Genomic DNA, 27,330 nt, shown 5'->3' with positions numbered 1-27,330 from the left:
GTTGTAGGGCGGCCGGCCGTCACAAGACGCGAGATTTCATCTGGAGAGAGAGGGAGAAAGAGGTCAGAGCACAGGGTAGGGCAGTGTGAGCAGAACCAGCGGTGTCGTTTGACTTAGCAAACGAGGATCGGATGTCGTCGACCTTCTTTTCAAAATGGTTGGACGAAGTCATCTGCAGAGAGGGAGGAGGGGGGAGGGGGGAGGAGGATTCAGGAGGGAGGAGAAGGTTGCAAAGAGCTTCCTAGGGTTAGAGGCAGATGCTTGGAATTTAGAGTGGTAGAAAGTGGCTTTAGCAGCAGAGAGAGAAGAGGAAAATGTAGAGAGGAGGGAGTGAAAGGATGTCAGGTCCGCAGGGGAGGCGAGTTTTCCTCCATTTCCGCCTCGGCTGCCCGGAGCCCTGTTCTGTGAGCTCGCAATGAGTCGTCGAGCCACGGAGCGGGAGGGGAGGACCGAGCCGGCCTGGAGGATAGGGGACATAGAGAGTCAAAGGATGCAGAAAGGGAGGAGAGGAGGGTTGAGGAGGCAGAATCAGGAGATAGGTTGGAGAAGGTTTGAGCAGAGGGAAGAGATGATAGGATGGAAGAGGAGAGAGTAGCGGGGAGAGAGAGCGAAGGTTGGGACGGCGCGATACCATCCGAGTAGGGGCAGTGTGGGAAGTGTTGGATGAGAGAGAGAGGGAAAAGGATACAAGGTAGTGGTCGGAGACTTGGAGGGGAGTTGCAACGAGGTTAGTGGAAGAACAGCATCTAGTAAAGATGAGGTCGAGCGTATTTCCTGCCTTGTGAGTAGGGGGAAGGTGAGAGGGTGAGGTCAAAAGAGGAGAGGAGTGGAAAGAAGGAGGCAGAGAGGAATGAGTCAAAGGTAGGCGTGGGGAGGTTAAAGTCGCCCAGAACTGTGAGAGGTGAGCCGTCCTCAGGAAAGGAGCTTATCAAGGCATCAAGCTCATTGATGAACTCTCCGAGGGAACCTGGAGGGCGATAAATGATAAGGATGTTAAGCTTGAAAGGGCTGGTAACTGTGACAGCATGGAATTCAAAGGAGGCGATAGACAGATGGGTAAGGGGAGAAAGAGAGAATGACCACTTGGGAGAGATGAGGATCCCGGTGCCACCACCCCGCTGACCAGAAGCTCTCGGGGTGTGCGAGAACACGTGGGCAGACGAAGAGAGAGCAGTAGGAGTAGCAGTGTTGTCTGTGGTGATCCATGTTTCCGTCAGTGCCAAGAAGTCGAGGGACTGGAGGGAGACATAGGCGGAGATGAACTCTGCCTTGTTGGCCGCAGATCGGCAGTTCCAGAGGCTACCGGAGACCTGGAACTCCACGTGGGTCGTGCGCTGGGACCACCAGATTAGGGTGGCGCGGCCACGCGGTGTGGAGCGTTTGTATGGTCTGTGCAGAGAGGAGAGAACAGGGATAGACAGACACATAGTTGACAGGCTACACAAGAGGCTACGCTAATGCAAAGGAGATTGGAATGACAAGTGGACTACACGTCACGAGTGTTCAGAGAGTTAAGCTTACGTAGCAAGAATCTTATTGACTAAAATGATTAAAATGATACAGTACTGCTGAAGTAGGCTAGCTGGCAGAGGCTGCGTTGTTGACTAAGTAGGCTAGTTGGCATTGGCTGCGTTGTTGACACTACACTAATCAAGTCGTTCCGCTGAGTGTAATAGTTTCTACTGTGCTGCTATTCGGGGCTAGCTGGCTAGCTAGCAGTGTTGATTACGTTACGTTGCGTTAAAAGAACGACAATAGCTGGCTAACTAACCTAGGAAGTCGCTCTAGACTACACAATTATCTTTGATACAAAGACGGCTGTGTAGCTAGCTAAGTAGCTAGCTACGATCAAACAAATCAAGCCGTTGTACTGTAATGAAATGAAATGAAAAATGTGATACTACCTGTGGAGCGAAGCGAAATGCGACCGGATTGTTGAGTGCAGAAGTTCTGTTCGGTAGACGTTGGCTAGCTGTTGGCTAGCTAGCAGAGTCTCCTATGTTAAGGACGACATAAAACTACACACTCTAAACTACACAATTATCTAGGGTACGAAGACAGCAAAGACAACTATGTAGCTAGCTAACACTACACTAATCAAGTCGTTCAGTTGAGTGTAATAGTTGTGCTGCTAATCGGTAGACGGTGGACTAGCTAACGGTGGACGTTAGCTAGCTGGCTAGCTGCAGGGCAGTGTAGACTGCGTTAGGACGACGAAATACGATAATTACGCAATTATCTATGAAACAAAGACGGCTGTGTAGCTAGCTAAGAAGAAATTGATAAGATTAGACATATTGGGCCTGTGTGTGTTCACCAAGTCCCTGAATGGGATTTATTTGACTGGAACCTACTCCACAAACCTCATTGCTACAGTAATGTTTTTAATAGCTTCATGTGGCATAGGATTACATTTTTTAAGTCATGTTTAAAAAAAGTCTAAGCGGAAGATCTCGGTTTGTATTTTGATTCAGAAAGTGATCTTGACTCAGATAAGGTTGGTGACCACTAATCCTACCGCAAACATCAGTAGAATGAGATATTGAGATGGAATGGTATTTTTCAGATATACAAGACAGTTCTATACATTTATGCAAGGGAAAGCATATCACACTACTGGAACAGTCAATACGACAGACAGGTAGACATGTTATCATATGGCTCCGGCTAGAGACTCTCCTCTCAGCTAGAACCCCAAGACCGCAACACAGAAGCACACGTGTCAATCACAACGCTGACACACACACAGGAGAGCAACACTTCAGAGGGGGAGAGGGGATGGGGTTGGATTGGCAACCTGCCAGCGTGTGTGTGGAAACACACACACACAGTGAAACACACCAACTGGAGACATGAGGAAATGTATTTGTGGAGAGGATGATATTTTCAGGTTGACTGAGTGTGAAAATGTGATGATGGCTTTGAGAAGGAGAGCTGAGGAGATGCAGGGAAAGACTGACGAGGAGAAAGAGGAGAGGAGAGCTGAGGAGATGCAGGGAAAGACTTGACGAGGAGAAAGAGGAGAGGAGAGCTGAGGAGATGCAGGGAAAGACTTGACGAGGAGAAAGAGGAGAGGAGAGGAGAGCTGAGGAGATGCAGGGAAAGACTGACGAGGCGAAAGAGGAGAGGAGAGGAGAGCTGAGGAGATGCAGGGAAAGACTGATGAGGAGAAAGAGGAGAGAGGAGAGCTGAGGAGATGCAGGGAAAGACTGATGAGGAGAAAGAGGAGAGCTGAGGAGATGCAGGGAAAGACTGACGAGGAGAAAGAGGAGAGGAGAGCTGAGGAGATGCAGGGAAAGACTGAGGAGAAAGAGGAGAGGAGAGCGAGGAGAAAAAGAGGAGAGAAAGAGGAGAGGAGAGCTGAGGAGATGCAGGGAAAGACTGACGAGGAGAAAGAGGAGAGGAGAGGAGAGCTGAGGAGATGCAGGGAAAGACTGATGAGGAGAAAGAGGAGAGAGGAGCTGAGGAGATGCAGGGAAAGACTAAGGAGAAAGAGGAGAGCTGAGGAGATGCAGGGAAAGACTAACGAGGAGAAAGAAGAGAGGAGAGCTGAGGAGATGCAGGGAAAGACTAACGAGGAGAAAGAGGAGAGGAGAGGAGAGCTGAGGAGATGCAGGGAAAGACTGACGAGGAGAAAGAGGAGAGGAGAGGAGAGGAGAGCTGAGGAGATGCAGGGAAAGACTAACGAGGAGAAAGAAGAGAGGAGAGAGGAGAGCTGAGGAGATGCAGGGAAAGACTGACGAGGAGAAAGAGGAGAGGAGAGCTGAGGAGATAGAATGCCCCAGAGTCTGCTCACGATCCTCTTCATTAAATCACACACTTAACAAGACTGCAGTAGTGCGATCCAGACAGCTAATGCTGGTTTAATCAAATCCCCATTAGAAACCCCCATGGTGAGACATCACATCAGCTGTAATAGCTAGTAGAGGTCGGATATACTGACTCGCAGGATCTACTACATCCTCCCTGCATTACAAACTCACATTTTATTGGCAATTCCATTTCATCTCCAAATGATGTCTATCATTTTAAATTGATAGTCTAAAAAATAAACACTGCAGTTCTGTTTCCCTTTAGGAGATAGCGGCACTACAGACATGTTGCTGTACAGAGCAGTTGATACATTCACTGAAAAACAACCACAACAAACATTGCACCGTCCTACTTCCTAACACCTCCCTTGACTTGACATCCTAACAAATGAAAACAAATAATGAATGAATAAAAGGTCATGCAAAAGTATGCAACCAACAAGACTGCTAATACAAAAACAACCAAAGTAAGGAAGCAGCTCTCACACGAATACTGTAAAACACACCAAATGAACAGCCATTCCATCCACACCACAACTGAGCTAAACTACCATCTGTCATACATCAGCCCTGCTCTCTCTCTAACACACACGTCTCAGCAGGCGTCCTGCTTTATCGACTAACCACGCCACAACTTTAACCACACTTCACACACACAGACTGCCTGCTCCCTCCCAGCAGAGGTCTCAGCTCGGAGGCAGAGGAGTATGCAAAGCAGATGTCACATAGCCTGCTTCTAAAAATAACATGGGGCCATAGAGGCAGAACTGAAGTGAGGAATCACATGCTCAGGAGTGACGCGCCAGGCCAGCACCACAGGCCATGCAACCGCAAGGGGGATGCTGTAGGGTGGAAGGACCAGACATAGTTAGCATTTCATAAATAGTCCATCAATACAGACCTGACACATCTAATTAAAATCTGTACTCGTATTGGGATAACCAATCATGAAATAAGGGGAAGACGATTCTCAACCTGCTAACAGTTTTACTGCTCCTAAAGAGAGAATGTCCCAACAACACCTGCACCCTGAAATCGAGTTTTAAGCTTAAGGTTTTTTATTGAGTGGAAATGCCAAATATCCTGAGTGGAATTAACCAAGTTCGAGTTCCTCTCCATTCAAGTGTGTTTATTCAGTCGTCATCTCCTTTCCTGAAAATGAGTAACCAGAATTCCCTAAGAGGAATTTGTTTTCTTCGATAAACAGGAAATAGTGCATCTTTCCTGCTAAGACAATTGTCTCATGGTGTGTGTGTGTGTGTCTGTTCACATGGCCCAATGCCTGATTTCGACAAAAGCTGCAAGGGCACATGGGTCACCCTGCAATCAGCGAAACTGTGAAATTAGCCAGAGGCAGCAGGCTAGGCATCCTCACTCCCTCAGCCATATTATGGAGGGAACACACCTCAGAAAGGAGGGGAACAATGTTTGCATGTGTTTGTGTGGGAGAGAAAGAGATAGGCTAATGAGAGAGAGAAAATGAATGAGCAAGAGTGTGTGTGTATGGGCTTTTGATCTGCTTCTAAGCTCAGCTGAAGTGTGAAATGTTGCTGATTTCTCATTAAAATCTCCATTATGAGAGTGGAGGGGAGTGGAGGTAAGTGTGTGTGTGAGGGAATGTGTGTGAGAGGATTTGTGAGTAGGCCTACCTGTTGTGTGTGTGTGTGTGTGTGTGTGAGAAAGAGAGAATATGAGACATTACTATTATGATGCATAAGCGACTCCTAGTGTGTATAATGATGTTTGTGTGTGTTGTTCCCCGTCTGCTGCAATGAGGCTCTGCCATTCTAAATGACTCAGATATGGGGTGTGATTAGAGGGGTCCAAAAAGGTGTGCGTTTGTCTGTCCGCACCCGAGCGTCTGTTAGAATCAGCTTTCGTAGCCAACAATAAACCGTCAGGAAGGCAGTTGAGTGCCGGCAGTTGGCAGTGTGTGTGTGAACAACCAAAAAAAACAGGAACCGGTCCAGAATAGACTGACTCCTACCGAAATAAACTGTCAGCCCATGCAGGCAGGGAGGCAGGCAGGCCTGGGGCTCAGCATATCCGTGTCTAATCCCATTACGCGGTTGCAGGCCAACGCTGAGACCGTTACAACACGAACACCAGGAGAGGACCTGGTTGGGAAAAGTCCAAAATACATCAAAAGTAGCTGCATAAAACAGAGCTCAGTGAATAGAGGGAGGATGTCCAGAAAGACCATCAGTGATGTAGCCTAAACATTGAGCTGCTCCTGAGGAAATGGGCATGCATAAAACCACCATATAACACCTCTATGTGCAGTGGAGCAGTGGGCTGAGGCTTTAGAGAAGATAAACACAGACATTCAGAGGAAAAACTACTGGAAGAACAAGAGCTGTCATGTTTGGGTCAAGGGTCTGCTTAGTGCTGTGCTGTTATCGGTCATAGTGATACCTGTCCTCAGTGGAAGTTAGAGAAGGTTAAGGGTACTGTGTCGTTGGTACTACTGAGAGATGAGGGCTGAAGATGGTTCGGCTGACGACTGAGGCAGGGCTGGGAAGGACAAGGAAGGTTAAGGGTACTGTGTTGTTGGTACTACTGAGAGATGAGGGCTGAAGATGGTTCGGCTGACGACTGAGGCAGGGCTGGGAAGGACAAGGAAGTTTAAGGGTACTGTGTTGTTGGTACTACTGAGAGATGAGGGCTGAAGATGGTTCGGCTGACGACTGAGGCAGGGCTGGGAAGGACAAGGAAGGTTAAGGGTACTGTGTTGTTGGTACTACTGAGAGATGAGGGCTGAAGATGGTTCGGCTGACGACTGAGGCAGGGCTGGGAAGGATATGGCAGGGCAGGGCTTCATACAGCTTTTAAACGTTTGTCTCAGCAGGCCTGGGTCTCTCAGAGGCCTGGGTCTCACAGAGGCCTGGCTCTCACAGAGGCCTGGCTCTCACAGAGGCCTGGCTCTCACAGAGGCCTGGCTCTCACAGAGGCCTGGCTCTCACAGAGGCCTGGCTCTCACAGAGGCCTTTTAGCACCCCAACGAAAACACTTGAGGACATATGGATATACAGGCAGGTATTAAATACCAAATGACTGACCTTAGTCTCTTTATCCCCGCTTCTCCCTGACAGCCTTTAGCCTCAGCCAGAGAATGAGAAGATGAAGCAGGGACCCCCTTTCAAAGGATTGTAGCACCACAGAACGCTGATACATCTTTAATGCAGCCACAATGCAATCACAGCACCATTTAAGAGGCAGGAGCTACTGCCCTTGCCCTGGCTGACAGAGAGAGGGAATATATGTGTTTCTGTGTTTCACACTACCATGAAGTCAAGCGATGGCTTGACTGAGTGGATCCAAGCAAGCATGAATGAGAGTAGTGAGAGCCAATTTAATGGTACACATTAAGCCTCCTCTGCTCCATTTTGAATGTCGGAATCCAAAGGGATTCAAGACCCTCAGGACCCTGGGACATTGAGGGAGTTATTTTACGCTGGCCCAGTTTGAACCCGGCAAAAGCCTGTCATGTCATCAGTTGAAAGCGGGGAGGAAGGAGAGCCCTTCTCAAATCAAACAGTAAGGCATCCTTTTGTCAACAACAGATACTTTATCTGACAATGTTAGTTCAGACAAGGGCTTCTTGTTCTTTGCCAGGCCAGCATTCTTCAATGTTGTGGTCCATTCAATTCTGGTCTTCTCTGACAATTACATGGCAAGTGACTAACCATGACGACAACACAGTATAGATCATAACTAGCTACTTCCCAGTAGTAAAACAAATATTTTAAAAAGCAGAGATGCAATAGTAACCCCTGCGTGGCATCAACGTCAAAACTTCAATTCGAATACACTTTGTTTGCTTTAGACTAATTTAATGTAACGTTACCCAAGTACAATACACTGGAAGATATCTGCTGGGAAAGACGCAGTATGGAGATTTACAGACCTGGACCTTGTATCATCAGAACTCGTTTTGATCTAGTTACCGGAGCGCACGAGGGACTCGCGTACACACACTTGTGAAAGTCACTACGAGCTCTCTTAGCTGTCAATCTAGTTATTTAATTGGCAATAAGTACAACAAGCTAGTTCAAATCAGATATCTGCGTATTTCGGATTCCGTGCATCTCTGTATTTTCTTACCTTACAAGGAAACGGTAGAGTAGAGGCAACTTTTTCCATAGCCAAGTTCCTGATACTCGGGGTAAGAGGGCCTCGACAAGTTGGACAACAACTCAGCTTTTGACGACATTGGTTGCAAACTAGATGTCCGGCCTGGCATTGCAGAATCGGTGGCAGAACGTAGTCAAAACAAACCGGGCACTCAAACAAGGCTGTAAGTTCAGCAGATTGTCCAGGTAGTGCTGCTGAGGGCAAGGAAACAACAGCCGCAGGTAGAGCCGAGACAGACCCGGCCACAGCTCCTACTCCGGCGGCCGCGGCGGCGACTGCAGCTGCGGCGGCCGCAGCTCCTCCCGAACCTCCGTGCTTTCCTCCTCCTGCTTTCCCGGCACCAAGTCCTCCGCCCCCGCCGCCCGCAGAGGACGGGTGGCTCATAGCGATTAGTTCAGTTCTTTAGGATAAACCCAGCGCGAAGTTTGAAGCCCAGAACACTGTTTTACGCACTCCTCGGCGTGGCAGACTCCGCTCCAAGAAATCTACAAGCCCCCGGGAACAGAACATGGCGGCCTGTGTTTGACAGAAAGCAAGTAGTCCATTGGAGAGCATGGTTTGGACTGACAGCTTCTACGCCAATTAGAAAGTGAGCCTGGGCGGTTATATAACGTGCACCTCTTCTGCCCAGGCTTTGCTGACGCTTCCCAGATCTTACAACGCCTGGATAGGTATTTTATGTATCAGCTAACCACATGTTATAGCAATCTGTCAGTCGCTGACAGTCGACGTGCCAAGCAACCAATGGTTGATGCATGCAACGCCTGAGCAGGGGACCGCGACCGTAGTCATGGGGTAAAATGAACGTTGGGATCAGAGGTTTTGATAAACCATTGATCGTAAAAGAACATATCGTGTAAAACATTTAGAACGCTGCATAATTTATTGGACAGTTTGAAGTCCAAGTTATTCATGTGCAATATGATTGTTGTATCCTAGTAGCTGGGTAAGGTTTGACAGGACAGTCGTTTCTTACTGTTCATCTCAGGACTATATATATTTTTAAAAAGAGCACCAGCCTACTGCTTTGTTACTCAAGTGTAAATTGCCAATAAAATTATAATCAGATTAGGGAGCCAATAGACTGAAGTCTCCATCTATTGGCCACTAAATGGAATACATCTGAACTATGCCCAAACAAATGGAAAACCCCTATTGTATTCACTCACTTCTTGCTTTCTTCATTTTAAGTCTCATTAGAACAGTTATAATGGACTAGACTTGCTATTGGAGGTGGCAGACAGACTAGCAGTTAAGAGTGTTGGGTCAGTAACTGAAAGATTGCTGGTTTAAATCCCTGAGCAGACTAAGTTAAACAAATCTGTCAATGTACCCTTTTCATCAAGGCACTTAACCCCAATTGCTCCTATTAGTCGCTCTTTAGAAGAGTGTCTGCTAAATTACAAATGTATTCTCTTCTTGTCACAAATATCTTTATTTGTATGTACAAAAATGTGTGGCAAACAGGCATGACAGTTAATCATTTTACACAATGTGATGGGAGAATTGTAAACTGGCTGGTTAACCTCAAAACTAACTTCTACAATATTTACAGCACACAGCTTTCATCTAGCCGACTCCACCCTGCTTTATCTACCTGCTTTATCTACTTATCCATGAGGTCATAATGCATCATAGTCATCATCTTCCTGCTTCCTTTTCAGCGATTCACTGGCCAAGTTCTGTGACACCATGTTGGTGGTGATGAGGATGTTCTTAGAGCCGATCAGGGAGGGATTGATTAGGACGTTTTGAACCGTTGGGGTGGATGGTGTGGCTGTCGGAAAACAAGACAAAAATAATGATTTATTATTAACATTTTGAATTTACATTTTATTCACTGAATAAATGCTAAGACAATCCCCACAAACTACTGAATTGAAGCTTCAAGAGACCTGAATTACTCTAACGATGTACAGTGCATTCAGAAAGTATTCATACCCATTGAAGTATTCCAAGGGTCGGAAACTTTCCGGAAATTTTCCATGGGAAGTTAAGCCCGGGAATTTGGGGAATTTTACTTCAATTCATCAAAGAAACGTTAGCTTATAACCTTTTTGTGTGGGATTCACATGGCAATTCTAAGTCTTGTAGCATATTTTGGTTAAACTATCCCCAATTCAATGGAATTGCAACCCTCGCATGCACAGTGCATTCTTCCATCACATGTACAGCTGATTCTGAAGATCTTGCACACTAATGAGATGCTATCGAGCCCACACTACTACACTGTCTGAGCAAAGGACTAAATGCTTTCTGGTAAGTTGATTACAATACTGGATGGGGTGAATCTATTTTATATGACATACATTATTTGTTAATTAGTAAATAGTACCCTTCAGCAAAGTGTGTTTAAATCATTTCTAACTTGTTAACAATTTCTGCTAGTTAGTTTTTGCTACCATGTGGGTTTTAGCTTGCTTGAGCCTGCTAAGTGAGGAGTGTTAATTCACTTGTTTCCATAAATGTTTTAAAATGAAACATGTATCTTACAAAATGAGTTGTTTAACTGCTTAACTATTTACTTGTACATGGAATTGTATTTGTTTTTTTTTACTCATTTTTTTCTAATCTTTACAGGAAAATGCCATGGGCACTATCTGATTTGTGGAGACATTTCACTGCAGCTAATGTAGAAGGAAAAGCTTGTACAATTGCAAATACTGTGCCAAATCATATGTAAATAATGCAACAAAGATGCAGAATCATCTGGCCAAGTGCATAAAGTTCCCTCAGCGCCCACGACAAGCAACCTCTGACAAAAGTTGCTCTAGGTGAAAATTATAAATCAGACACCGTATTGATAACAGCTTATGGTCCTCCTGGAATCAGAAGTTTTTGACTCAATGGAGGAACGTAGGCAGAGAAATGCTGATGAATGTCTTGCTCAAGCTGTGTATGCAACTGGTTCACCTCTGATGCTCACAGGCAATGTGTATTGGAAGAGATTTCTGAATGTTCTTCCCCCAACATACACCTCTCCAACCAGACATGCTTTATCTACTCATTTGCTGGATGCAGAGTTCAAGTGAAGGTCCAACAAATCATAGAGAAAGCAGACTGTATTGCAATCATCTCTGATGGGTGGTCGAATGTTCGTGGGCAAGGAATAATTAACTACATAATCTCCACCCCCCAACCAGTATTCTACAAGAGCACAGACACAAAGGACAACAGACACACTGATCTCTACATTGCAGATGAGCTGAAGGCAGTCATCAATGACGTTGGACCACAGAAGGTATTTGCACTGGTGACAGACAATGCTGCAAACATGAAGGCTGCTTGGTCTAAAGTGGAGGAGTCCTACCCTCACATTACACCCATTGGCTGTGCTGCTTATGCATTGAATCTGCTCCTCAAGAACATCATGGCACTGAAAACAATGGATACACTCTACAAGAGAGCCAAGGAAATGGTTAGGTATGTGAAGGGTTATCAAGTTATAGCAGCAATCTACCTCACCAAGCAAAGTAAGAAGAATAAAAGCACCACACTGTAGCTGCCCAGCAACACCCGTGGGGTTGGTGTTGTCACGTTTGACAGACTCCTGGAGGGGAAGAAGTCTCTCCAAGAAGTGTCCATACCGCAGTCTGCCGATATGGACAGCCCCATCAAGAGGATCCTCCTGGATTATGTATTTTGGGAGAGAGTGGTAAGCAGCCTGAAACTCCCGAAACCTATAGCAGTAGCCATTGCACGGATCGAGGGAGGCAATGCCATCCTGTCTGATGTTCAGACTCTGCTTGCAGATGTAAGAAAAGAAATCCATGCTGCCCTGCCCACTTCACTATTGCTCCAAGCAGAGGAAACTGCAGTTCTGAAATACATCAAAAAGCGCGAAGACTTCTGCCTGAAGCCCATACACGCCAGAACAGGGCTCCGGGCAGCCGAGCGGAAATGGAGGAAAACTCGCCTCCCTGCGGACCTGGCATCCTTTCACTCCCTCCTCTCTACATTTTCCTCTTCTGTCTCTGCTGCTAAAGCCACTTTCTACCACTCTAAATTCCAAGCATCTGCCTCTAACCCTAGGAAGCTCTTTGCCACCTTCTCCTCCCTCCTGAATCCCCCCCCCCCCCCCCCCTCCCTCTCTGCAGATGACTTCGTCAACCATTTTGAAAAGAAGGTCGACGACATCCGATCCTCGTTTGCTAAGTCAAACGACACCGCTGGTTCTGCTCACAATGCCCTACCCTGTGCTCTGACCTCTTTCTCCCCTCTCTCTCCAGATGAAATCTCGCGTCTTGTGACGGCCGGCCGCCCAACAACCTGCCCGCTTGACCCTATCCCCTCCTCTCTTCTCCAGACCATTTCCGGAGACCTTCTCCCTTACCTCACCTCGCTCATCAACTCATCCCTGACCGCTGGCTACGTCCCTTCCGTCTTCAAGAGAGCGAGAGTTGCACCCCTTCTGAAAAAACCTACACTCGATCCCTCCGATGTCAACAACTACAGACCAGTATCCCTTCTTTCTTTTCTCTCCAAAACTCTTGAACGTGCCGTCCTTGGCCAGCTCTCCCGCTATCTCTCTCAGAATGACCTTCTTGATCCAAATCAGTCAGGTTTCAAGACTAGTCATTCAACTGAGACTGCTCTTCTCTGTATCACGGAGCGCTCCGCACTGCTAAAGCTAACTCTCTCTCCTCTGCTCTCATCCTTCTAGACCTATCGGCTGCCTTCGATACTGCCACTGTGAACCATCAGATCCTCCTCTCCACCCTCTCCGAGTTGGGCATCTCCGGCGCGGCCCACGCTTGGATTGCGTCCCTACCTGGACAGGTCGCTCCTACCAGGTGGCGTGGCGAGAATCTGTCTCCTCACCACGTGCTCTCACCACTGGTGTCCCCAGGGCTCTGTTCTAGGCCCTCTCCTATTCTCGCTATACACCAAGTCACTTGGCTCTGTCATAACCTCACATGGTCTCTCCTATCATTGCTATGCAGACGACACACAATTAATCTTCTCCTTTCCCCCTTCTGATGACCAGGTGGCGAATCGCATCTCTGCATGTCTGGCAGACATATCAGTGTGGATGACGGATCACCACCTCAAGCTGAACCTCGGCAAGACGGAGCTGCTCTTCCTCCCGGGGAAGGACTGCCCGTTCCATGATCTCGCCATCACGGTTGACAACTCCATTGTGTCCTCCTCCCAGAGCGCTAAGAACCTTGGCGTGATCCTGGACAACACCCTGTCGTTCTCAAATAACATCAAGGCGGTGGCCCGTTCCTGTAGGTTCATGCTCTACAACATCCGCAGAGTACGACCCTGCCTCACACAGGAAGCGGCGCAGGTCCTAATCCAGGCACTTGTCATCTCCCGTCTGGATTACTGCAACTCGCTGTTGGCTGGGCTCCCTTCCTGTGCCATTAAACCCCTACAACTCATCCAGAACGCCGCAGCCCGTCTGGTGTTCAACCTTCCCAAGTTCTCTCACGTCACCCCGCTCCTCCGCTCTCTCCACTGGCTTCCAGTTGAAGCTCGCATCCGCTACAAGACCATGGTGCTTGCCTACGGAGCTGTGAGGGGAACGGCACCTCAGTACCTCCAGGCTCTGATCAGGCCCTACACCCAAACAAGGGCACTGCGTTCATCCACCTCTGGCCTGCTCGCCTCCCTACCACTGAGGAAGTACAGTTCCCGCTCAGCCCAGTCAAAACTGTTCGCTGCTCTGGCCCCCCAATGGTGGAACAAACTCCCTCACAACGCCAGGACAGCGGAGTCAATCACCACCTTCCGGAGACACCTGAAACCCCACCTCTTTAAGGAATACCTAGGATAGGATAAAGTAATCCTTCTCACCCCCCTTAAAATATTTAGATGCACTATTGTAAAGTGGCTGTTCCACTGGATGTCATAAGGTGAATGCACCAATTTGTAAGTCGCTCTGGATAAGAGCGTCTGCTAAATGACAAATGTAAATGCCACAACGTACATGTTGGACCCCAAGTATGCTGGCAAGAGCATCCTGTCTGGTGTAGAGATCAACAAGGCCTGTGGTATCATCACTACCGTGTCTCGCCACCTTGGCTTGGATGAGGGCAAGGTTCTTGGCAGTCTGCAAAGTACACTTCCAAGCAAGGGCTTTGGGATGGAAATGCAATATGGCAGTCGTGGCAACATCTCATCAGCCACCTGATGGAAGAGACTTTGTGGATCTGAGGCTCTTTCCCTGTTGCCTCCATTTTCCAAATCCCACCAACATTAAGCTGCCTCAGAGAGCAACTGGTCCTTGTATGGGAACACACACACCAAAGCACGTTACGGAATGAACAGGGTTGAAAAATTGGTGGCCATCCGGGCAAATTTGAGGCTTTTTGAGCCTGACAACGAGCCATCCTCAACCAGGTTGGAAAGTGACAGTGAAGATGAGGCCTCAGAGTCTGATGTTCAAGAGGTGGACATTGAGGTCATCCATGGAGAAGACATGGAAGCCTGAGGGGAAGACAACCAAAGCTTTAGTTTCTAGGCTATTATTTTACAGATGTATGTTGAAAACATTTTTGGGAGATGCGATGGATCATTGGGGATAATTCAATATTATTTTTCTTTTGTTGTTCAGTGAAATCATCCCATGTGAAGAGTCAACTCATTTAATTAAAGTTAAATTTGTAACTAAATTGTTAGGATTTAATCATTTGCAATTATGTCTACTTATGATAATGTAAAAGGTCAATGTTTCTGTTTCCATATATGGTAAATATATCCAATGGGAAAAAACATCTACATTTAAATGGTATTAATATGAATTCCCATGGAAAGTTTCCATGACTGAATATTCCCCAAAATGTGCAACCCTAGTTACAGCCCAAATTAAAAATGGATTAAATGGATGATTAGTAACCCATCTACACACAATACCCCATCATGAAAAAGTAAAACGCATGTTTAGAAATTTTAACCAATTTAATGAAAATGAAACACAGAAATATCTCATTTACATAAGTATTCACACCCCTGAGTGAATAGATGTTAGAATCACATTTAGTAGCGATTACAACTTTGAATCGTTCTAGAACTACAGGATTAAGATTGAATCCTACTACACCTGCTTTGACGCTCATTGGATGTGGCAGGGCTTGAAAACTATTACGGACTACAAAAGAAAACCCTGACACGAGCCTACCAGACGAGCTAAATGCCTTTTATGCTCGAGGCAAGCAAGAATGAAGCATGCACGAGAGCACCAGCTGTTCTGGATGACTGTGTGATCACACTTTCAGAAGCAGATGTGAGAAAGACCTTTAAACAGGTCAACATTCACAAAGCCGCGGGGCCAGATGGATTACCAGGACGTGTACTCAAAGCAGGTGCAGACCAACTGGCAAGTGTCTTCACTGACATTTTCAACCTCTCCCTGACTAAGTCTGTAATACCTACATGTTTCAAGACGACCACAATAGTCCCTGTGCCCAAGGAAGCGAAGGAAACCTGCCTAAATGATTACTGCCACCTGGCACTCATGTCGGTAACCATGAAGTGCTTTGAAAGGCTGGTCATGGCTCACAACAGCATCATCCCGGATACCCTAGACCCACTCCAATTCGCATACCACCCCAACAGATCCACAGATGATGCAATCTCAATCACACTCCAAACTGCCTTTTCCCACCTGGACAAAAGGAGCACCTATGTGAGAATGTTGTTCAGTGACTACAGCTAAGCATTCAACACAAAAGTGCCCACGAAGCTCATCACTAAGCTAAGGACCCTGGGACTAAACACCTCCCTCTGCATCTGGATCCTGGACATCCTGACGGGCCGCCCCCAGGTGGTAAGGGAAGGCAACAACACGTCTGCCACGCTGATCCTCAACACTGGGGCCACTCAGGGGTGTGTACTTTGTCCCCTCCTGTACTCCCGGTTTACCCACGACTGCGTGGTCAAACAACTCTAACACCATCATTAAGTTAGCTGACGACAGTGGTAGGCCTGATCACCAACAACAATGAGGCGGCCTTTAGGGAGGAAGTCAGCGTACAACAACCTCTCCCTCAATGTGAGCAAGACAAAGGAGTTGATCGTGGACTACAGGAAAAGGCGGGCCAAACAGGCTCCCATTAACATCAACAGGGATGTAGTGGAGAGGTTTGAGAGTTTCAAGTTCCCTGTTGTCGACATCAACAACAATCTAACATAGTCCCAACACACCAAGACAGTCGTGAAGAGGGCACAACAAAACCTATTCTTCCTCAGGAGACTGAATTGTTTTTTCATGGGTCCCCATCTCCTCAAAAGGTTCTACAGCTGCACCATCGAGAGCATCCTGACCGGTTGCATCACCGCCTGGTATGGCAACTGCTCAGCATCTGACCGTAAGGATCTACAAAGGGTAGTGCGTACAGCCCAGTACATCATTGGGGCTAACCTTCCTGCAATCCAGGACCTATGTAAATAGGCGGTGTCAGAGGAACGCCCATCCAGTCATAGACTCTTCTCTCTGCTAACGCATAGCAAGCGGTTACAGAGCACCAAATCTAAGACCAAAAGGCTCCTCAACAGCTTCTACCCCCAAGCCATAAGACTGTTGAACAATGAATTCAAATGGCTACTATATTGACCCCCCTGTTTGTTTTGTACACTGCTGCTACTCGCTGTTTACCATCTATGCATAGTCACGTCACCCCTACCTACATGTACAAATTACCTCAACTAACCTGTACCCTAGCACACTGACTCGGTACCAGTACCCCTGTATATAGCCTCGTTATTGTTGTGTTACTTTTTATAATTTATTTGGTAAATATAGGACTTCTAAGTAAGCATTTCATGGTAAGGCTACACTTGTTATATTCGGCACATGTGAAAAATAAATTATTGAACTTTGCACACCTGGATTGTACAATATTTGCAAATCATTTTTTATTCATCTCTATGAAGTCGGTTGTTGGTCAGCCATTTAAGTCTTGCCAGAGATTTTCAAGCCAATTTCAATCAAAACTAACTGAGCCACTCATGAACATTCAATGTAGTCTTGGTAAGCAACTCCAGTGTAGATTTGGCCTTGTGTTTTAGGTTACTGTCCTGCTGAAAACTGAATCTCTCCCAGTATGTTGGAAAGCAGACAACCAGGTTCTCCTTTATTTTTATCCTAAAAATAAATTTTAAAAACTCCCTAGTCTTTGCCAAGTACATATCCTTGCCACATTTTTTTGCAGTTTTACTTTAGTGCCTTATTGCAAACAGGATGCAAGTTGTGTAATATTTTTATTCTGTACAGGCTTCCTTATTTTCACTCTGTCATTTAGGTTAGTATTGTGGAGTAACTACAATGTCGATCCATCATCAGTTCTTCTATCACAGCCATTAAACCCTGCAACTGTTTTTAAAGTCACCATTGGCCTCACAGTGAAATCCCCGATCGGTTTCCTTCCTCTTCGGCAACAGAGTTAGGAAGGACAACTGTATCTTTGTAGTGACTGGGTGTATTGATACACCATCCAAAGTGTAATTAATAACTTCGGTCAAAAGGGATATTAAATGTCTGCTTTTTAAAATTGTTAACCAATCGACCAATAGGTGCCCCTCTTTGCAAAGCATTGGAAAATCTCCCTGGTCTTTGTGGTTGAATCGGTGTTTGAAATTCACTGTTCGACTGAAGGACCTTAGAGTGTGTGGGGTAAAGCGATGAGGTAGTCATTCAAAAATCGGTCCATGCAACTTATGACTTGTTAAGCAAATTTGCAATCCTGAACTTCAGGCTTGCCATAACAATGGAGTTGAATACTTACTGACATTTCAGCTTTTCATTTTTAATCAATTTGTAAAAATTTCTAAACGCATAATTCCATTTGGACATTATGGTGTATTGTGTGTAGGCCAGTGACACAATCTCTAAATTCAGGCTGAACAAAAATGTAACATTTAAAAAGTGTTAGTCCCATGTTTAATGAGCTCAAATAATAGATGCACAAATTTAATAGGTGCACAAATTTGTTGAAATCCCTGTTAGTGAGCATTTCTCCTTTGCCAAGATAATCCACCTGACAGGTGTGGCATAATCAAGAAGCTGATTAAACAGCATGATCATTACACAGGTGCACCTTGTGCTGGGGACAATAAATGGCCACTAAAATGTGCAGTGGTGTCAACAATGCCACCGATGTCTCAAGTTGAGGGAGCGTGCAATTGGCATGCTGACTGCAGGAATATCCACCAGAGCTGTTGCCGGAGAATTTAATGTTCATTTCTCTACTATAAGCCACCTCCAACATAATATTTGAGAATTTGGCAGTACGTCCAACCTATGTCACAACCGCAGACCACACGTAACAAAGCCAGCCCAGGACCTCCACATCCGGCTTCTTCACCTGCGGGATCGTCTGAGACCAGCCACCCGGACAGCTGATGAAACTGAAAAATGTCGGCACAAACTGTCAGAAACCGTCTCAGGGAAGCTCACTTGCGTGCTCTGTGTCCTCACTAGGGTCTTGACCTGACTGCACTTTGACATAACTGACTTCAGTGGGCAAATGCTCACCTTCAATGGCCACTGGTATGCTGGAAAAGTGTACTCTTCATGGATGAATCCCGGTTTCACATGTACCGGGCAGATGGCAGACAGAGTGTATGATGCCACGTGAACGAGCGGTTTGCTGATGTCAACGTTGTGAACAGGGTGCCGGTGGGGTTATGGTGTGGCCAGGCATAAGCTACGGACAACGAACACCGTTGCATTTTATCAATGGCAATTTAAATGCACAGACATACTGTGACGAGATCCTGAGGCCCATTGCCGTGCCATTCATCCGACGCCATCACCTCATGTTTCAGCATGATAATGAGACATGTGACCGTACAAGGACCTGTACACAATTCCTGGAAGCTGAAAATGTCCCAGTTCTTCCATGGCCTGTACACTCACCAGACATGTATCAATTGAGCATGTTTGGGATGCTCTGGATCGACAGCATGTTCCAGTTCTCACCAATATACACAAACTTCGCATAGCCATTGAAGAGAAGTGGGCCAAAATTCCACAGGCCACAATCAGCATAATCAACTCGATGCGAAGGAGATGTGTCACGCTGCATGAGGCAAATGGTGGTCACACCAGATACTGACTGGTTTTCTGATCCACACCCCTACTTAAGTTATCTGTATTCTCAGTATTGTGAAAACCACAGATTTGGGCCTAATGATTGTATTTCAATTAACCGACTTCCTTATATTAACTAACTCAGTAAAATCATAAATTGTTGCATTGATATTTTTGTCCAGTGTACATAGTATAAACTTAATAGGACTACAGTAGACTCGTTCACCAGCCGTCTGAAACAATTTAGCAGTGTGAAATGAAGGATAGTCTCTTACAGGACTTGGAGGCTACAGTCTGTGAGGATGGGATCTGAACGGTGAAGCGCTGCCCCGACAGAGACATTGGCGTCCCCACTTTGGTAGTGACTGACTGAACTGAGGGAGTGCCTGGAAACATGCAAGAAGAAAGGAGTCAATGTTTTTGTAATGAAACAGAAAATACATCAGATATGGTAGCAACAGGGCTGCACACCAAAAGGCCAACCCAAATCCCAATGTCAAATGTACGTGCTTGGGACAATGTGTTCGAAAAATATGTAATACAATGAAGAGATATAACTGAAAAGTTAATGCACTAAAGGGTCCCTCACCAAAGGTAGGTGTGCTGGACCTGCTGGATACAGCTGCTACACTGAGACGAGGCACTGTAATTCTCCCCGCGGATGAGGACATCTGCACAGGAGAGGAACAATCAGAAAGATTCACAAAATAGAACAGAATGGAATACAATAAAGATGAATTGCAAGTGCAGAGCAGATCATGAGGTTACCTTTTTCTGTATGGATTTGAGCCTGTAGTTAGGAGCTGTTAGACAGTAACGGTCTGGGGGCAGGCGGGGCCCAGTGTATGGCTTAATCAAAGGCAGCGGGGTCTGGTTCTTCTGCCTAGCTACCTCCAGCAGGAACTACACAAAGGCAACATAGTCAGGAGTTAGTCTTGATCATATATGAACACCTGAATAGGCAAATAATGATGTCGGCCTTGACACTGCTACTCAATCTTACATCTCGTGGTGGTGGGGAGGTGAAGGACTGGTCCATGCGACTCTGAATCGCCAGTCTTATATCGTCAGCATCCACATTGTTCTTCTTAGCATGTGTTGCATAGATTTTGGCATCCTCGATAATGGTTGTCACATATCCTGTAAAATCAGATTACTTTATTTTCTTGTAGTGCTCAGTGATCAACCAACATTTTGGTTATTTTGGGGTTTTAAAAATGTATTGACCGACGTCTGTTCAATTATTTAAAGTCCATTTCGTTCTTTAAAAAAAATTCTGAGCGCAACGTGCAGTTTTTCTAGAGATGAATCAGGTCAAGTCCGATCTGTGCGATGTATTACAGAGTTGTAATTTCCAACAGGCCAATATTATAAATAGCTTAGCCCAGAAATCGTGGTAATGAACTACAATGACCATAATCCATTGCACGCCTACTTGTCTGGTCTGAAACGGAGAGAAGAGATAGAAAAACGAGCGATCGAGATGGATAGAGCACTTGCTTCGTGAGGCATCTTCTCTACCTGAAAAAACATTATATAAGAATAATAGTTGGTATTCAGCAGTCATAAAAATATGCCTTATTTACTTTCAAAAACTACTAAAAGTGATTTCTTCAGACAGCAGCTCTATAGAGATATGAAATAATAAAGTCATCAAATAGGCCTAAAACACATTTTTAAAAATATTTCAGTTGTTTATTTAAAGTAAACTCATGTGAATAAATGATAGTTAATAACTGATAAGTAGTAATGGGCAATCAATCACAACCATCATAGTCATTGCTTTTATTAATTGTTTTATTCTGTGTCATTACAGCATTCAACCCACATAATACATTTAGTGTGTAATTTTTTTTACTCTGAAATCCACCGAAACGACCACAAAAAGCACTAATCCCTCAGCACTATTGTTTTGGTACATTAATGTTTGTCTTGTAGCTGCTAATATGTAATATTGCACACAGAGCATAACAAACCAGGGAGAGTTGAATGTATACTTACTGTAGGTAAATTCCAGCATTTGATTAATCACTCTGGGCTCATACTCTGTTATCCCCATGTCTTTGAGGATTTGAATCATAACCTTTGCAAAGGAAGAATTAGAGGATAAGAAGCTAGAAAAGCAGTATACGGTGTCATCAACTCGTCAATGCAGACATTAGCTTTGAAGTCCCGTGGGCAATTCAGACAGCTGACAGGATTTTAATAATAAAGTATGTGTTGGTTTTAATTGACTTTTTGTTCTTAATGTGTTACATTGTGTATATTTATCTATACCTACCTGTTTTATGTGCTTGTTTGTGTATTGTGCAGGGCTCAATTGTGAAAGAAACTTTAGTTTCAATATGACTTCCTTGTTGAAATAAAGATAAATAAACCAGCTAATAGCTAGATACAACAATAAAAATTATGCTAGCTGCTGACGTTAGTTTGTACTGATAACTAACAGGCTAACGTTAACTAGCTACTATAGCTAGTTAAGTTACTGTTCCCAATACAATAGGCAAGTAGATGCATTATGTAAATACATCCAAATAGAATGACATGGGGTTATATTTCTGAACAGCACCCTACATAAATGTACTTTGAAAAAGAAAGCCTTATGTTCTAGTTCTAACGTTATCTACCTAAAAGATAACCGTCTAGCTACCTAGCTCGCAAGCTACTGTAACTTAGCTAACGTTAGTTCGTTAGTTAACTTACCTAATGTTAGCCACCTAGCTAACGTTAGCTAGCGAGATAATGTGCTGAAAATCCTGCAAAATCTACTTAAAAACTTAAGACAACGCCACAATAGATATTTAACTAAACACTCATCATTACTGTGAATGATTGAGACTATGACATTTCACAAATTGTAACTAGGTGGTTTACTCCTACCTGTGCATCTTTAGGAACAGTTTTCGGAGTAGCCATTTTCACGTTTGTTCCTTTCCCGCGCATCCACTTCCGCACTAAAATCTAGGTTGAAGATGGGATAATAATAATAATAAGAAGAAGAATAATATTCTTCTGTACTATGCCGGTCCGGAAACAGATGTTGTAGGTGCAAGACGCCACCTATTGTATCAACCTACTATTCTACAGTATGATTTTATTACACTTTGCGGATAAAAAAAATCTCTACCAATTTACCCTACAGCCATTAAAACCTCACCATTATTCCACTAATTTGGCTCTATCTGATGCTACACCAGTCCAGCAGCCTGAGAGGATGTTCAAAACACCTTGTAACTCTTCTGCAGTAAAATCTCATACACCCAAGTACTTCTCTGCAGCTGCCACCACAATATCTATCCTCTGTGATAAACATTCCCTTCCTGAGGTCCAGTTGACAACCATGGCCATGAATGTAAAAAAAAAGATATATACTTATTGAACCACACGTAATTCCTATCACTTTCTATTGGCCATGGCCTACTCACAGGGATTCTCTTTGGACCCATCTTCCTCTACTACTCAATTCAATTCAAGGGGCTTTATTGGCATGGGAAACATATGTTAACGTTGCCAAAGCAAGTGAAGTAGATAATATACAATATTGAAATGAACAATAAAAATGAACAGTAAACATTACACTCCAAAAGGATACAGACATTACAAATGCCATACTATGTATATATACCGTGTTGTAACGATGTGCAAATGATTAAAGTACAAAGGGGAACATAAATAAACATAAATATGGGTTGTATTTACAATACTGTTTGATCTACACAGGTTGCCCTTTTCTTGTGGCAACAGGTCACAAATCTTGCTGCTGTGATGGCACACTGTGGAATTTCACCCAGTAGATATGGTTGTTTATCAAAATCGGGATTGTTTTCAAATTCTTTGTGGCTCTGTGTAATCTGAGGGAAATATGTGTCTCTAATATGGTCGTACATTTGGCATTAGGTTAGGAAATGCATCTCAGTTTCCACCTCATTTTGTGGGCAGTGTGCACATTGCCTGACTCTTTTGAGAGCCAGATCTGCCCACGGTGGCTTTTCTCAATAGCAAGGTTATGCTCACTGAGTCTGTACGTAGTCACTTTCCTTAAGTTTGGGTCAGTCACAGTGGTCAGGTATTCTGCCACTGTGTACTCTCTGTTTTGGTCAAATAGCATTCTAGTTTGCTCTGTTCTTGTTAATTCTTTCCAATGTGTCAAGTAATTATATTTTTGTTTTCTCATGATTTGGTTGGGTCTAATTGTGTTGCTGTCCTGGGGCTCTCTTCAGCATATAACACCGCCTGCCTTTCTCTCACCGGACACCTCTGATCTCCAGCACCATGGGTACCCCTACAGTTTACACACACAACTTTTTCCACGGATACTACACATTCCTTTGTATCATGTCCTCCTGCATGCTTCTCACATCTAGGAATCTCCCTCCCACACATTGCTGCCACATGACCATATGCTTGACACCTAAAACACCATAATGGGTTCGGGACAAAAGCTCTCATGGGAAAATTGACACATTCTAACTTGACTTCATCATTCTAACAAGACTCTGCATTAAAACTCAGTAGTGCAGACAGTGTCTTATCTGATTCACCAAGCTCTTCAGCAGGTCTGTGTTGCACCAAACGACGGAGGTCACAGACACCGGGAATCTTCAACTTCAGTTGACCATCCTCAACACTTAACGCCACTCCAGTTATCACTCCATTCAACAGCGCCCTGCTCCAGAGAGGAAAGCAAGTCACAGTTCTTGTCCCCAGTCACGTGGTCGAAGCACACGCTCCCTCTGGATGACAGAAACACAAAAAATCAACACAACTCCACTTGGAGTTACTTTTACCGACCCAACATTCCCCAATCTCTTCTCCACCCAACCTGACAACACATATGGATAAGCCAGTAGGCAAGGGTCCATTCTTTTCAAATATCTCACTCCCACTGGGCCAAAAATCACCTTTATCACTATTGGGATGAGGATCAAACTTAGCTTCACTGCACCTGCCACTGCAGTTAATTTACCCTCATTCTCATCATGTTCAATTTCCTTCTGTAGCATTCCATATTTACTCTTAATATGTTCCACTTTATTTATTTTTTTGCCTAACTCCTTCCCAACCTACAGTTGAAGTCGGAAGTTTACATACACCTTAGCAAAATACATTTAAACTCAGTTTTTCACAATTCCTGACATTTAGTCAGAGTAAAAATGACCTGTCTTAGGTCAGTTAGGATCACCACTTTATTTTAAGAATGTGTCATGTCAGAATAATAGTAGAGAGAATTATTTATTTAAGCCTTTATTTATTTCATCACAGAAGTTTCACAGAAGTTTACATGCACTCAATTAGTATGTGGTAGCATTTCCTTTAAATTGTTTAACTTGGGTCAAACATTTCGGGTAGCCTTCCACAAGCGTCCCACAATAAGCTGGGTGAATTTTGGCCCATTCCTCCTGACAGAGCTGATATAACTAAGTCAGGTTTGTAGGCCTCCTTCCTCACACATGCTTTTTCAGATCTGCTCACACATTTTCTATAGGATTGAGGTCAGGGCTTTGTGATGGCCACTCCAATACCTTGACTTTGATGTCCTTAAGCCATTTTGCCACAAATTTGGACATATGCTTGAGGTCATTTTCCATGTGGAAGACCCATTTGCGACCAAGCTTTAACTTCCTGACTGATGTCTTGAGATGTTGCTTCAATATATCCACATAATTTTCCTGCCTCATGATGCATTCTATTTTGTGAAGTGCACCAGTCCCTCCTGCAGCAAAGCACACACACAACATGATGCTGCCACCCCCGTGATTCATGGTTGGGCTGGTGTTTTTTGGCTTGCAAGCCTCCCCCTTTTTCCTCCAAATATAACAATGGTCATAATGGCCAAACAGTTCTATTTTTGTTTCATAAGACCAGAGGACATTTCTCCAAAAAGTATGATCTTTGTCCCCATGTGCAGTTGAAAACCGTAGTCTGGCTTTTTCATGGCGGTTTTGGAGCAGTGGCTTCTTGAAATGAAAACTACACATGTACTGTGAATACATTGCTCTTATAAAATATAAAGCTATTCTATGTTGCAAAAATATGGTGAATTTCCAAGTGCAATGAATTAAATAATCTCACTAGGTGGCGCTGTGAAACTTGAGGTTAATTTAGCTGGCCTTCAACAATCATCAAAGAAGAATTGATGTGTGTGTGTGTGTGTGTGTGTGTGTGTGTGTGTGTGTGTGTGTGTGTGTGTGTGTGTGTGTGTGTGTGTGTGTGTGTGTGTGTGTGTGTGTGTGTGTACAAATGACCTCTACCTATTTACATATTGATTGCCAAAGCCTGGACTTAATTGACATATGGAGAGTTAAAAACCCTGGAGAGAAACAATACACATGGAGTAATAGAGATCGTTCACTACAATCAAGAATTGACTTGTAGGTGATAACCTCTAGTCTTGAGCCCAACACTGTAGAGGTAAAAAATACTGCCTGCAGTCCTAACGGATCATAAAGTCATATGGCTGACTTTCAGAATGTGCAGTAATGATGATAAAAAAATACTCTGGTGGTTATTGGAAATTAAACAACTCATTGCTATTGCATGATGATTTAGAAAATGTGATTAAGAATCTAATTTCTGTTTACTGGAATCTATCTACATCTAATGCAGAATATGGGAAATATTGGGAACTGCTGAAATTTCAAATCCGCTCAGCCTGTATTACTTGTGGAAAACGGCTTGCTTTAAGAAGGAAATGTGAGGTAGCTGAACTCTCTAAGACAGTTGCGGATATCACAGAGATTGGGCATCTTGATCTTAATGAGAAAGCTAAATTGAAGGATTCACAGAATCAACTAGATACATTTTATGAGGAAAAGGCTAGAGGATCCTTCATAAGATCCAGAAAACAATGGTTTGAAAAAGGCGAAAAGAACAGTAGATACTTTTTTACCACTGAGAATGGAGAGTTGTAATCAGACTTTAACACTAAGTTTTATGAGAATCTTTACTCCTTAGATAACAATTTTAGTGACTCTAAGGATTGCCTTGATTCTAAAGAGAATGTTAACTGCTTAGTGAATAATTAAATTCTCTATTTGGTTAGGTCAGGGTGTGATGTGGGGTGGGCATTCTATGTTCTATTTTCTATGTTTTGTATTTGTTTGTTTTGGCCGGGTATGGTTCTCAATCAGGGACAGCTGTCTATCGTTGTCTCTGATTGGGAACCATACTTAGGCAGCCCTTTTGCCCCCCTGTGATTGTGGGTAGTTAACTTTGTTTGTGGCATTTAGCCCTGTTGAGCTTCATGGTCGGTTTCATGGCGACGTTTATCTTAAATAAATTTAAATAAATGTACGCTTACCACGCTACACCTTGGTCCAGTTCTTTCCACGGCTGTGACAGCTGCTCAATTAAAAAATTAAAAATCTCCAGGATGTGATGGATTAACCTCTGAATTTGACAAAAACCTCTGAAGAAATAGCACAATTTTTACTTGAAACCTTTAAGGAGGCTAAAAAGAAGGGCGAACTACCTGCCTCTCTGAAGCAAGGGGTTAGTACTCTTATGCCTAAACCACACAAGGATCTCTTAAATATTGATAATTGGCGTCCAATCCCACTCCTAAATAACGAATACAAAATTATAGCCTTAATTATTCCATTCAAGTCTTGCTTGAATAGAATATTATACATCATTTTGTTCTTCAGAAGCTCGTAGGGCTTAATTTTTTACTACAATGTCCCTATATTGTGGGTTAACTTCCTGTGAAATTGTCGGCTTTTGACAAGCAGGCTTTAATATGCTGGGCTTTGCTGTTTAATAAACAACTTTTTACCTCCAATGTTTGATATAGAATAATGGGACGATATTACATAGAAACAAGATGTTATTTTACCGTAACTGGTTCTCGAAAAACAATGTCCTTGTCAGCCAATCAGTTAGTATTAGTGGGAATCTTTTTACGCTGAGAGAATTTATGGAAAGATACAACTTTGAGGTTTCAAGCACGAAATATGACACTGTTATAAAAGCTATACCTAGTGGGATAAAATCTTTACTTCAGAATAATGCATATTTTGGAATATCTCCTATTGTAAGCAATATCCAGGTGAATGGCATGGGTTTACTAGATAAGAAATTAAACAATCGTTTAAGGAATATTTTCTTCAGGAAGTCTATTCCCACCCATTATCGTTTGATGTAAACTGATGCTGTGCTTGGCTCATGCCACACACATTTATGGTGTACCAATAAGGGAAAGAAGATCTCCTTTAAGATTACCCATATATTCTATCTGTGTAATAGCTTGATTTCTAAATATAAAGCTGAAGTTACCAGTGAATGCAGTTTTTCTGAACGAGAATCTATTGAACACTTATTCTGTCATTGTTTACATATTAAAGTGTT

General features: G+C 44.0%; 2 protein-coding genes across 4 annotated transcripts in view; both read right to left on the bottom strand.

The window, feature by feature from the left end:
* LOC115105607 (E3 ubiquitin-protein ligase Siah2) overlaps positions 1–8,573 on the bottom strand; it is a 34,496-nt gene extending 25,923 nt beyond the window's left edge. Inside the window, exon 1 of one of the 2 annotated variants that reach the window (XM_029627833.2) lies at positions 7,917–8,573. In XM_029627833.2, the coding sequence (XP_029483693.1) occupies positions 7,917–8,330 (414 nt within the window). In that variant the 5' untranslated portion in view covers positions 8,331–8,573. The remainder of the gene's footprint in view (positions 1–7,916) is intronic. The other variant, XM_029627832.2, reaches the window with a different exon arrangement.
* A 784-nt stretch (positions 8,574–9,357) lies between these two features.
* On the bottom strand, positions 9,358–21,964 carry LOC115105609 (transcription initiation factor TFIID subunit 9-like). Of its 2 annotated transcripts, XR_010460554.1 has the most exons (8): positions 21,865–21,945; positions 20,986–21,067; positions 19,988–20,124; positions 19,753–19,887; positions 19,574–19,655; positions 19,260–19,370; positions 13,882–14,381; positions 9,636–9,723 (listed from the first exon to the last, which is right to left on the bottom strand). XR_010460554.1 is itself a non-coding variant. In XM_029627835.2 (7 exons), exons 1-7 carry the CDS (start codon positions 21,925–21,927, stop codon positions 9,569–9,571), a joined length of 765 nt encoding a protein of 254 aa, XP_029483695.1. In that variant the 5' UTR covers positions 21,928–21,964; the 3' UTR covers positions 9,358–9,568. The 2 variants fall into 2 exon arrangements, 1 of the variants encoding a protein (XP_029483695.1); XM_029627835.2 differs by lacking the exon at positions 13,882–14,381 and having other exon boundaries at positions 9,358–9,723; positions 21,865–21,964.
* Positions 21,965–27,330: the final 5,366 nt, after the last annotated feature.

This window comes from Oncorhynchus nerka, linkage group LG22 (assembly GCF_034236695.1).
Source record: "Oncorhynchus nerka isolate Pitt River linkage group LG22, Oner_Uvic_2.0, whole genome shotgun sequence".
NCBI lineage: Eukaryota > Metazoa > Chordata > Actinopteri > Salmoniformes > Salmonidae > Oncorhynchus > Oncorhynchus nerka.
The sequence above is the reverse complement of the archived record's forward strand: the minus strand, read 5'-3'. Positions and strand labels throughout refer to the sequence as shown.